General features: G+C 41.9%; 1 protein-coding gene across 8 annotated transcripts in view; it reads right to left on the bottom strand.

Annotated features, from left to right (window-relative positions):
- Nucleotides 1-1,771: 1,771 nt before the first annotated feature.
- pax2b (paired box 2b) overlaps nucleotides 1,772-12,773 on the bottom strand; it is a 30,922-nt gene continuing 19,920 nt past the window's right edge. For 4 of the 8 annotated variants that reach the window (XM_048233509.1, XM_048233511.1, XM_048233510.1 and 1 more), the window contains 3 exons: nucleotides 6,579-6,680; nucleotides 4,881-4,967; nucleotides 1,772-4,719 (listed from right to left, as the gene is read on the bottom strand). In XM_048233509.1, the coding sequence (XP_048089466.1) occupies nucleotides 4,598-4,719; nucleotides 4,881-4,967; nucleotides 6,579-6,680 (311 nt within the window). In that variant the 3' untranslated portion in view covers nucleotides 1,772-4,597. Of the gene's footprint in view, nucleotides 4,739-4,880; nucleotides 4,968-6,578; nucleotides 6,681-12,773 lie in introns of all 8 variants that reach the window. The other 4 variants (XM_048233513.1, XM_048233515.1, XM_048233517.1 and 1 more) reach the window with 3 other exon arrangements.

The following is a 12,773-nucleotide window of genomic DNA, read 5'->3' as shown; positions in this document are numbered from 1 at the left end:
CAATTTAGACAGAGAAGCGACAAAGAGGGAGAGAGAGGAAGAAAAAAAAGTTTCCATCTAAATGGAATAATTTTACCGCTGGGAATTCTCCGCTGGTGAAAGGAAAGAGTCAAGTGCTTTCTCTCTCTCTCTCTCTCTCTCTCTCTCTCTCTCTCCCTCACTCTCTCCTGCCTGCTTTCCCTTTAACAAGGCCTGAATGACAAACATCCACGACAGTTTGAGGCTGACAGAACCTCCCCTTTTTTGATGCCACGCAGGGGATCTATGAAATAAACAACAGGCAGAGAAATTGAATTACAATCAAAGCGAGCACTGGGAAAGCGCTGTGGGGGGAGAGGGAGAAAGGGAGAGAGGGAAAGAGAGAAAGGGGCAGAGTAAGGAGAGAAAGGGAGAGAGAGAGAGGGAGAGAGAGGGAGAGTGGGGGGCAGTGGCTCGTCAGGGCCTTACCTCACCAGCCTCAAATCTATCCCAGTGCCTTGCTGCCCATCGCTTTCAGCACACCCACGTATTGTCCCTGGTGTGTCGGTGGGCTTAGAGCACTGTCGTGGAAACGGCAGCAGCACATTCTGTGCAAAGCTCCCTTCCTCTCTTCGGTGGTGCAGCTGACAAAAACACACACACATTGCGGAGATCTTGGATTTTTAAATCCCGGCATGGATACTTCAGGCTTTTTCCCAAAAACCTAATAAGTGTTCTAAAGTCAACCACCGTTAAAAGTGAAGGTGTTGGTATAGGTTAACATGTTGTGGAAGGCCAGTTCGTCATAGGACAGAGGAACAAAACTACAGAAACAATATGGATGCTTTGCTTGAGGTTCAGTTCACCACTGAAATCCATGGTAAATCTTTGCCATGCTAATCTGGCGGTTGAGCTCACAGTGTTAATCAATGGTGATGTAAAAGCAGGGTCTCCAGCAAGGAGAGTTAGTGGAAGAAAAGGGATTAAGCCAAGAAAGAAAGAAAGTCACAAGAATGAAAAATGGGTCCTGTGAAGGATTTCCTGCATAAATGACTCTCTCTCTTTTTTGTGTGTGTGTGTGTGTGTGAGCCTCCGCTAATTGAATTCAACCACATCTCTAGAAATAATATTTCTGCCTTCCAAAGCACAAGAGGTTAAACACTTTATGTGTTCAGTGATCCAAATCATGAAGAAAACATTCTGTGGCATTCTCAGAGTCTTTCTTTCTTTCCTTCTCCTCTCCACCCCTCTCTCTCTCCATGGCATAATGTACTCCATAGCCCCTTAAAAAGGAGTTCATTTATTTAGTGTGAGATTTTCTAATTACATTTCCCCCAAAACGAATTGTGTAAGTTAAGTACAAATCTGTTTATACAGCCCTGGGGGCAGATTCAAACAGTCATTGAAATGATTTGTCATCTTAAACCCTAGAATTCATTAGAAGGAGAGGGGGGAAGAAAGCCAAGCCTTCAAGTAAATGTTTTGGACTGTTGATGACACACCACACTATGTGATAACTGAAGGACCTGCTTGGTGATTATTACCGTTGGCCTGGTATGTTCAACCAAATTACAACTGAGGGAAGTGCCCAACATCATTCAATAACGTGTTCTTCAGTTCTGTTACTAGGCTTTATGACGTAAATATTATTCTATCCTACATTCTGAGTTCGTGAGTTAGTGATGATTATGTCTCGTGTCTTTAGGTTTAATTCTGATGAGCAATTATACATCTTATTCATCCTCATATATTATTTGTTTCTTTTAACTTTCTATAGACACATATTTTGTAATAAATTCATTGACTCAAACCATTAATATGACATACAAAATTTATTTCTCATGTGCACAAAAATTGGAACACAAACTGAACCATGATTGCATCCACTTGGTCTTAGTCCTAGACCATCAAATCCAAAGTTACAGTAGATCCACGACTCTTTGCATTTTTTCACATTTACACTTTCAACTAGTTTGGACCAAAGATTCTAGAACAGAGCTCCGCTCTAGAATCTTTGGTTTGGACCCCGCTACTTTACCCACCTAGCCTCTTCTGTAGACCATGTGCATCAAGTGGGAATCTCTCGTCTGGGATCAGAGTATAATCTGAACCGTGGAATTCCCCAAGGAACGGTCTGATGGCTAATGGTGAAATTCCTTGTGGAATATTTTGTTAGAAGATTCTGCAAGAGGCTGACGATGCTGTCCTTTTTATAGCAGGCGTGTGTCCTTCTGATTTGTGTTTTTGTGTCTGTGTTTGTTGTTAGTCGATCAGAATATTGTCTCGCAAAAACGGGCATCTTTGATGCTGACTGTTCCACCCTGTGTAAACTGTCTGAATGAAAGCATGCAAATGGACCACGATTACATAGACTGAGGGTCCGTCTCTTTGAACATCTATTAATCAGAAAGCAGGTATGCTGAATATGTCCAAAGAAGTGACTGTGGCTTTCTTGCTGCTAGAGCTTGGGTGTAATTCGCCATGGATGTAACGAAAAAGAACACTTCTGACAGGTCTATGTTACAAAATAGCTTTGTGTTTCATGTTGTTGATTTGTTTTTCTCAATACAGATCCAGCTAGTGGATGTTGAAATTTCTTAGTCTTCAGGGACGGGCTCTATCGTAAAGGCCCAGTATGGTTTGCATAGCGACTGTAAAACAACTTTGGACGGACAGAGAATGGGAACCAAAAGCCAGATTTAGAGCAGATTATCACAACAAAAGGAGATCAGCTGAGACCTATGTGTTGTTTGTTTTAACAGTGGCCATAATATTGCCACTCTGTAAGACATTGGAGGGCACAAAAAGATCAGTGGAAGTTTTAGAAGGACACAGCTATGTCTTAACTCTCCCGCGTCCTCACGGCACATCTACAAAAGAGACCAATACATGAGCGACAATGCTGAAAGACAGGATGTGTTTTTTTCTTCTTTCATTATTTTTTTCTCAGAACTGTATTTACAGGGAAGAACGATTCACATTTCACACAAAAAAATCATTCTACAAAGCAGCAAACTGTCACAAAAAAACATAAAATAACATTTAAATAGTTGTAAGAATTCACCTGTCTGTAGTCTTACAGTTAAATATGCATATGATGCCCATTTTCCTCTGCATAGAATTTATACACATTTTAACTCTGAAAAGGTCTGTTGCCATAATACTGTTAAAAAATGCATAAGACTGTAAATAATACATTAACACAACTAAAGTCTTTGGCAAAAGTGGTAAAAATACATTCTCTCAACTGTTAAATAATAGTACACTCAAAGTTAAGTTTCATGATCAGATGTTAAAGAAAGGAAATTGAATTCGAGGCATGGTTGTGTGAAATACATATAAAGCAGTGTGTGAAAAAAAAATCCAGTAATAATCTCCTTCTTTAAATGTTACATTGGACAGGCTTGATAATTATTTACTGAATACACTGGATTGAATAAAAATCCCAATACATTTATCAGTAGTTTAAAAAAGCTACAAAAGGAAACAAAGCAAAACAGTGTGGGTGGAAAATGAACTGTAAACATATTCGGAGCAATAAGTGCCATTTAATGTCAGGAACTGTTGGCTATTTTACATTCTTGGATAAATGAACTATGTGTTAAACCAAAATAAAACCAATGTTGTGTTTGCATGGAACAGTACCACCTTATTTGGTCCGACCCTTCATATAGTGCAAAAATAAGAACTCAAAATCAGAGGTTGCCTGGTCATTCACTGCATCCCAATAGTATAAACAAATACCATAAACAAAATATATAGCGAAACAAAAATACATCAAGCAATTTGCTGTATACACTAAATTGCCAATAATATTAATTTTACATTAAAAAGAAAAGTAAAAAAAATAATAATAATTTAGGGATATGTTATTTTTTCCAAAACTGCTCCACATGTGCCCATATTTTCTTTAATTCTTGTTGATCTTTTTTTCGTTTATATTTCATGTCTCCTCTTGTTTAAAAAAAAAATGAAAGGCTGATTGTGTTTCACAGAAATCAGGTCCTAATAATCTTCTCATGGCATAATGATAAAAAGTAGTACTTGTCATGCTGCAGGTTTTGGTTTTGCGTAATGCTGTTTGGGTGGAAAAATGCGCCGAACCGCTGCCCACGGAGAAGCATCAGCCTCTGGCCCAGAACGCCCACACACGGTCGGACTAGTAGCAACGATGGGGCCAGGTTTGGGGACAAGAAAGACTTGGGGGTGTGTGAGGGGTGGGGTGGGGTCGGGGAGACGCTGCCATGCTTAACACTTGCCTTTGCTCCTCCAGGAAGTAAAATCAGTCAGGTAAAGGAATGTAGTCATCCATAAAAAAAACACAGAAAAAGAGTAGAGTGGGGAAAAAACAATGAACCAGAAGCATCAGGGGGAGGGAGGGGGGTGTAGCTTTTTTTCTTTTTAACTTTCACAAACAAAACTTTCTTTGCATTATTATTATCATTTTCATAATATATATTTATATAGTCTCTTTACAGTCTTGCAGGTTTAGAAGCAATGGGTGGACTGTGAAGTTTTGCAATGGCCAAATCACTTTTTGAATCCCAAAATGTCCGCTCCTCTCTCTCTCTCGCTCTCTCTCTCTGTGAGTATTGAGGAAATCTTGGAGCTGCCTGCTTGTCCAGAAGGCCACACCCATTCACACTGGCACAATATGGAGCCCAAAGCCCCGATCCGGTTGCTTGATTGGGTTTCCATGGTAACTAGTGACGGTCATAGGCAGTGGCAGCAGTGGGAGGTGCGGAACCTCTTGATGCGGCACTATAATAATAAGGGGAACCTGAAAGTTAACAGGAGAAGAATGGACTGTTTGAAAAGACATTAGGCATGTAAGTGTACGTTCTTAACTTGTTAACCTCTGGGTTTAAAAAAAAAAAAATTCTGACAATAACATTAATGCTATAAGACCATGAAATACTCACTTAGTAATGCTGGGTTGCTGAACCTCCAGGCCTCATTGTATGTTGTGTACTGTGGATGGCTGTAGGGGTTTCCCGAAAACTCACTCCCTAGAATAAAAAAAATAGATGTATTAGTCTTTTTCGGCCGTAGCTCAGTTTCCCACCAAAAGACAAGTGGAACTTGTCCAGGATGCCTAGTGTAGCGCATAACACCCCCCACCCCACCCCACCCACACACACACACACACACACACACCATCCCCAACGACCACACAACTTCCACAAGTATTGGAATAAAATTGATTTTACCACACAGATTTGACTTTACACACTCTTATTTGCTGAAGTCTGCTCGTGGTAGTCTCTGGTGTAAAATTCCAGTTGGGTTTTCACCCTCATGTGGGTTTTTATCCTCTCCTCAGCTTTTTGTCTCATGGAATGCCATTGTGTCGGGAAGTAACTCAGGCCATGTCAGTTAGCGGTGCTGTTGGTCTAGGTGGTTTCTGTCTTTATGAGACAATAAAAGGTGGGATTTTATATGAAGCCGGTGAGGAATGGCTTCTGGTTTAACGGTGTTTGGGGCCTGTCACTAAATCTTAGACGGCAGGGCGCAGATGAATGGGGAGCAACACAGTAAGGAAGCGCGAGAGGGATTATGAGGAATTTTCCAGTTCTGGACCCTTTTGACCAGTTCTTTCTGACCAATGAAAATGAAGGAAACCGTATTCCCCAAAAGGAGGGAGCTTTGTGTTTTGCTGCTCTACAGCAAAGCACACGACACAGAAAAAAAAATTGAAATCATATAATTGAGGTGTTGTTGCTTCTCTGTAGAATCGACCGTGAACTGTAACACTGCAACAGCTGGCAGGGAGGGGAGTGTGCCGTCTTTGAGACTCCAAGGCTACTTCATTCCCTTATCGGACGGCCAGAAACACACAGAGGGGTTAAGGGATACTGTTCATATGATGCCTTACAGTAAGTGTAAAGATCATTCGCTCGCTTGCTACAGGATAGTGCTTCGCCATGAGAAAGGGATGATGTTACGTCCCTTGTTGTGTGCAGTGGACGAAAAAAAAAACACAAGCTCCAACCCACCCATACACACAAACAGACACATACACACACACACACACAGATGATTGAGAAACACTATCCACGTCCCTCAGAGATGAGGGATTTAAATATTTACAGGCCTCCGATGGCTCCCAAGTTTGTTGACCCCTGACTATTTGCAGTGAACCTGAACTGCAGGTTAAGTACTGGGGGAACGGGATCCACTGGTGAGGGCAGGAGCTGTGCAGACCGGTGAGGTCCAGGCATGTTTATTGAACAGATTACTCATGCAAACAAATAAGGGGCTGGGGGAATGAGACTAGGCACTTGGATGGAGAGGAACTGTGTAGACCAGAACATACTAACTAACATTCACCCACCCATCCACTCAGTAATATTTGCACACAGATTGTTCCAAGTCAGTGAGACATTGTCTTCATGCTCTATCATCTATGTTCTAAAGTAGCTCAGCTGTGAATGAAAATTATTTGTCTACATATCCACTTGCCAATGACACCCTGTTTTAGATTTTAGAAAGATAGGAAACTACATTTCAGGTTAACTATCCTTTCAAATTAAGTAAAGGTGGATGAATACAGATGACATCATCTTTCCTAAGTATAGAGAGTGCTGTATCAGTTCATAATTATGAGCAGTGGCACATACCAGGAACCATTCCAGCAAGCGTTGATGTTGGGTAGCTGCCTTGGCCGGTGGGGGGTACGTGAGGGGGATACCCAGGTAGGGTTGTGTTGGCCATATCCCGACCTGTGGGCAAAATAACAGACAGACAGTGGCGTTAGTTTTTTATTTTTTTTTAAAGAAACTAATTTACAGCTTACTTAACCTGTTTTGAGGGGGGAAATTGTGAGTTGTGAATCACTTGATAGAGCAAAGGCAATTACAAGTTTAAGTGAAGTTTCATTTATTTTGCCTACTCAGTTTTATTACACAAAATGTTATTATACTCCCTAGTAATGAAAAAGAAACTGTATCTAATTATACGTGTACACAGTAATTATTTGTTCATTTACTTAAACAAAACAAGGCTTTTGTGGCTTGTTAAGAAACTCTGAAAAAAAAAAAAAAAAAAAACAATGGTGTCCTTCAGTTTTCAGACTTGTTTAGTTTTTAAAAGTACTGACAAGAAATCAAAGGAAAAAACACATACAGGGCAATTTGTAAAATGTGCTGCAATATAGGCCCCAACACAATGGGCCCTGACCAAAGCAGAATGCTTTCACTTCCCATACATGTGGCAAAACCCAAACGCTGATTCATACAAGACCCCATTCACCCTGGCGTGGACCTCCGCATTCAACTCCGTAATTGGGGATGACGGTTGGCTATCCTAACTAGACACATGTAGCCCCAGCTAAGCCACTCTTTGGGAGGATGAGGCCCCTTGATGCATTGTTAGCAGTGAGGGACACTGTAATTTTTTTTTGAGCGGGTGAAGAGGATTATGGAGGAATCAAACGCTAATGAGCAAGCTGATAGCCATAAGGCCTCATCATACTGCAAGACAAACTTTGGGTAAGCCTTCGGATAACACAGTAATACGCATTAAGCTTTTTAACCAAAAAGGTTTTTTTAAATGCAAATAATGAGATGTTAGACATCAGAATGTAATATAATCGTTTTCAGTGACAAAATATGAATGCATAGAGTACACATTGTGTGTATAAAAATATAAATGTTCTAATTCCCAAAGGAAAAATAGTATGCTTTTGGTCAATCCTGCTATATATTTTCACTTCATTTAAGTTTATAGTACAGCACAAAATAAATGTATATGCAATCCAGAATTCAGTTTCCCATGAAATGCATTACTAAATATATTCGTATTCAAATTAGATTTTTTTGGTAGAGGAGGATCTCAAGTTTACGAGAATTGTTAGGCTTGAATTTTGTGCCCACGGGTGCTCTACATATTTGGTAACGGTCTTTGTCTGAGTCATAACACTAAGTAGTGCCAACTGGTCAAATTAGTCAGCTGTAGCCAAGTCAACACACAAAGGCAAGAGGGTATTGTGTGTGTGTGTGTGGGTAAATATGTGTATATGTATGAGTGGCCGTGTGTGTCATGATAGAGGGGAGGAGACGGTTGAGGAGTCAGAGCATATGGACAGGAACACACACACACACACACACACACACACACACACACACACACAGAGACACACACACCGGCTGAAGGCAGACAGACACAGAGCACATTGTTAGAGACATAGAGCCTGCAGGGTCTGCTTCCACAAGTACCTTAAAGCCTGATTTCTTAGACGTCCATCAAGACCAGTTGTTTTACCTCACTTGAAGGGAAATCAACCTGCCAAATACACCTCTATCCACAGTCGCTCTAGCCATGCATATCTGTCAGGGTAAGTGGTGAGGTTTCACCTCAAGAGTTGCACACAAGGGGATAAACCTGCCTCTACATTTAAGGTCTATTCTGCAAGTAGATAAAGAATGTTAAACATTTTATTACCTTAAGAGCTTTTCTGGCCATTACGTTTGGATGGGGAAGTGGAAACATCACCTTGTACTATAAATCAGTCGAGAACACTTCACTGACAAAACATGATTTATGTAATAATTCCCCTCTGAGTGACAAACCGTGGTACTTAGTTAGCAATATTTCTATGTACAAAATCGTAGTTAGCCCATAATTGCTATGCCTGACATGTTGTTTCCTTAAAAAATTATTAATAAACACGCAACAAAGCAGAACAATGAAAGAGACGTTGAGCACGGCTGCCTGTCCCCCTGTTTAAATCTCCTGGTGGAGGGAGAAACGCTTGGGAGAGCTCTCAGTAGTGCATGATAGCCTCATTAGCTGTCTCGGAGCCTGTGTTGTTTTACAGCCGAGATGGGTGTGGAGAGAATCCTCATTAAAGTAAAAAAGGGACTTCTTTAGATCGGCTGCTTCACTGACAGCCCCCTGTTGGATTTAACACTGAGTGAATCTTTAGCGGTGTGTGCATGCACACACACATACACACACGCACATACAGAGGGACGACCATACATAATTGTTTGTTTTTTGAAATAACGTGATTATATATTCACTAGTAAAATATCAAGTACCTGAGGAGGTTACATACTTTGAAAGACCACTCAGTTGCTGTCAAATCCTGCACACAGAATTTCTTTGCATAGTCCCCATTTTAAACCCATGTGCAGTAAGCCTCCATATGCACTTAAGAGCAGAGGGTACTTGACCCCAGTGATAGCTCCATGATCACTAAACACTGAAGCCACTAAGCTACGAGTGTTTACTTACAACTGAGCAAGACAAGTTTGCTACCTCCTGCCAACAAACCTGTCAGCCTTTAATTATCATGGTGAGAGACAAACAGGTCTCTTTCTTTTTCTCTCTCTCTTTCTCTACCCGTCTGTCTCTTTCAGTCCCTCACTTTCCTGTCACAGCAGATGGAGAGACCTAGAAAGCTGTTTACCTCAAAACTAGCCTCGTAGTGCTAGCCAGGGGGAGAGTGAGAGAGAGAGAGGAAAAACTCGGCAGGAATGTGGCCCTCTCCTATGGATGACCTTCCTCTCTGCTGGCAGTGGGAAACAAAGTCATCAGCAAACGACTCTTTTGCTGCGCCGTGCATTAAATTCACCACGACAGGGACACCTTACTGTTCACAACGCCTCCGACTGAAGTCTTTTGACCTCCATTTTCTATATTCGGAACGTGGCCATTTATCACCGGCCCAAAAACCACTTCACCCTAATTAATTACAACTTAGCAAAAGGATGTTTGGAGAGCCAAATTGCCGTAATTCCCCAACACCCCGGTGAAAGTCATTCATTATCAAATGTGTGCTCAAAGGTTAGTTTGCTTTTGTGAAGACAAAATAAGCATTAATTTTGGAGCCTAAGCACACAGGCTCCCCCGTGGCCGTAACAGACAAGTGGCTCTGTCAAACTGCCACTCGTTTCGCATGGTGCTTCAGTTTTTTTTTTTTTTTTTTTTTTTTTCCTGATAAAGCAAGAGTACACATCTAAAATTCTCATTTGTCACCTCAGTGTTTCATGCTCAACTTGGCAATGGTAATACAACTTGTGTATCAAATGATCAACTCTGCAAGATGCAACACTCAGAAGGGGAAATCCCTGGTCTTAAGCAGCAGATGAAGCATCGGTCTATGATCATTATCAACAAACCCAACAGTGTGGTTCCTCTATCAAGTTCCTATGGCAGAGCACCCACTAGGTTGCCTCGTAGAAGAGCACAGATTACACTGCATCTGTCATCTCCTGAAAGTTCACCCAGTCCCCTTGTTCACACACACAGGACAGCCATCACTCCTCAAACTCCCTCTGACACGAGCCCTGGCATCACTTCTCGTTTGCCCGCCACCACCAACAGCATAAAAGAGTTGAGTTAATGGGTCAGCGACATTTTTGAATGAGAAATCCATCAAAATACCACAATTATTCTGGTGTGAATAAAGCAATGGCTTGACAATGGGCCTTATCCCATCACCTCCCATTCAGGAGAAGCCTTTTGGTATGCTTTGCATTTGGAGGGAGAGTGCAATTGAGCTATTTAATTGTATATGAGCTATTTAATGTAATATACTATTATTAGGGCTGAAAAAGGGAGCTGGCTTCTATGGAAGGCGGCTGGCTGAATTTCGATGATGTGCTCAATGCCTTAAATCCCGCTCCCAATTGAGCTGCCTCTTCGTAGGTACTTTTGAGCACTAATAGGATAAGCAAAGGACACAAAAGATTTCTATCTTTTAGGCATTACACCATGAGTGCAAGAGAGAAATTCCAATCTCTTCTGGCAATGAAGAGTCCATGAATCATTCATTTTTAATAGATTATGCAAATTCCAGGACATAAAATCAACAAGATCAATAACGGCGGGTGTTTTTAATTGGCGCTCGAAAACATTTTAAGGATGAGCATAATCTCCACTTCGCGCAACCCCCCCGTAAAGGCGCTATTAATTTGAAATTGGATCTCGGCCTAAACGCAGAAGATAATTTAGCACCCTTTGCTTGGCTTGAAGTCCTATCTGCGGGGTTTATCATACGCCTGTAAACTATAATACCAGCCATTACCGCAACCCCAAACGCTACACCTGATTAAAACGCATTGAGGTTATTAGCGCAGGCAGTCACTGGGGGAACATCAAGCTGGTGAAATAACCCACTCAAAGCAGAACAAACTAGAGTATATCTCGATGTGAGTGTGATGTAAAAATCATCCTGGAGGGTTCAGTCTAGCGTTAATGAAAATAGTGTCTGTTTTTCTCCTTCCCACTCTCCCTATCATCTCAATGACTTTTTTTCCCTCTCTTGATAATCCATCCGAGGAGAAACTTTCTCTCAAATCGCCAGGGACTCACTCTACTGCACTTGCCCCCGCACATGATTAAGTTCAAAATTACATTTCCACAAAAAAAAAAATAGTTGGGATAGGACATAATCAAAACAAACATAGAATTAACAAACACATATTTGAATGCAAAAAAAAACAAAAACACACCTGTCAGATAAGCTAGAAACATTTTGGCGAGGCTGCCAAGAGGAGAGACTGGTGCCTCTCAAGATAGGCCTCACTCACTCACACACACACGCAAGTGTTTTCTCGGCGTGCAATGTGTGTTTTCCCTAATGCTTCCATATACGCTTCAGCCTGGGTCTGTCAGGTCTGAGGAGGGCCTCCAGCTGGGGTGAAATGCATCCCCTGGCCTATCGCAGGTGCAAACAAAGCCCGCTTCCCCTCTCCCTTTCTCCCCTTCCTCCGCCCAGGTGCCCTGCTCACACAAGCGGCCTCCCCGCACAAAGGACAAACACACACCTTTCTTCTCACGAGGCCTGGCTTACAACGGATATCTACCTCCCACATATTAATGAGAGAAAGACCCCTATTCTTTTCCAGTAGAGAGAGAGAGAGAGAGAGAGAGAGACTGAGTGAAGGGGAGAGGAAGAGAGAGAGGTACAGAATGGAGAGGAGAGACAGCATAGGATGGAGTTAGGGGATGGAGATAGAAACACAAGGAGAGGCCGAAAGAAAGAGAGAGGGGCCATAGTCGAGCGGAAAGAGAGAAAAGGAGAAGAGAGATAGACTAAGAGAGATTGAGAGAGAGACGGAGATAACATAAAAAGAACAGACAGAAAAGAAAACAGAGAGCAAAACAGTGAAGAAAGGGGAAGTAAGGAAGGACAGGAGAAAGATTGGCAGAGTAGACAAGCAAGGGGATAGAGAGCACAGAGGAGTGTGAGGGAGGAGAGGAGAAGCCTCTTGCCATTTTCAATCATCCTGACCTCCTCCTCCACCACCACCTTCTCCTCCCACTAGCAGAATCCATTGCCTTTGATGGCAGCTGCATAATTATATGAATTTTAATAAAAGCTCCGTATATTAATCTCAGGCCTGACAGTAATCGTAAACTATCAGTAAACTTAACCTTCTTCGAGGTAATAACAGTGGCAACAATGAAACAATATTTCAATTAGCGAGGCAGTCATTAATTATGACAGGCACATGAGCACAGGAACACAGCAAGGATGTGCATGTGTGTATGTGAAAAGAGAGGGAGAGGGAGAGACAGAGAGAGAGAGAGAGAGAGAGAGAGAGAGAGGGAAAGACGGAGGAGGCAACGAAAGAGGGGAACGAGAGAGCGGGTAAAAAAAGAAAACCATCGGCTCAGTGAGCAGACTGCAGATCCGGAAGTCAAACATACTTGTTCTCCGACTTGAGCCAATGAACACTTCTAAATCTGGGACTCTATGATACTCTATGCCCATAGCGCCAATTTATGCCGTTGGAAAAGTACTTAGGACTCAGTGACCCCCTCTCACACTTAGGTACGTTAAGGAATATTAGTGGTTCACTTTT

Source organism: Alosa alosa, chromosome 22, assembly GCF_017589495.1.
Source record: "Alosa alosa isolate M-15738 ecotype Scorff River chromosome 22, AALO_Geno_1.1, whole genome shotgun sequence".
In the NCBI taxonomy this organism is placed as follows: Eukaryota; Metazoa; Chordata; class Actinopteri; order Clupeiformes; family Clupeidae; genus Alosa; species Alosa alosa.
Note: the sequence above shows the minus strand (reverse complement) of the source record. Positions and strands in the feature narration are given on the sequence as shown.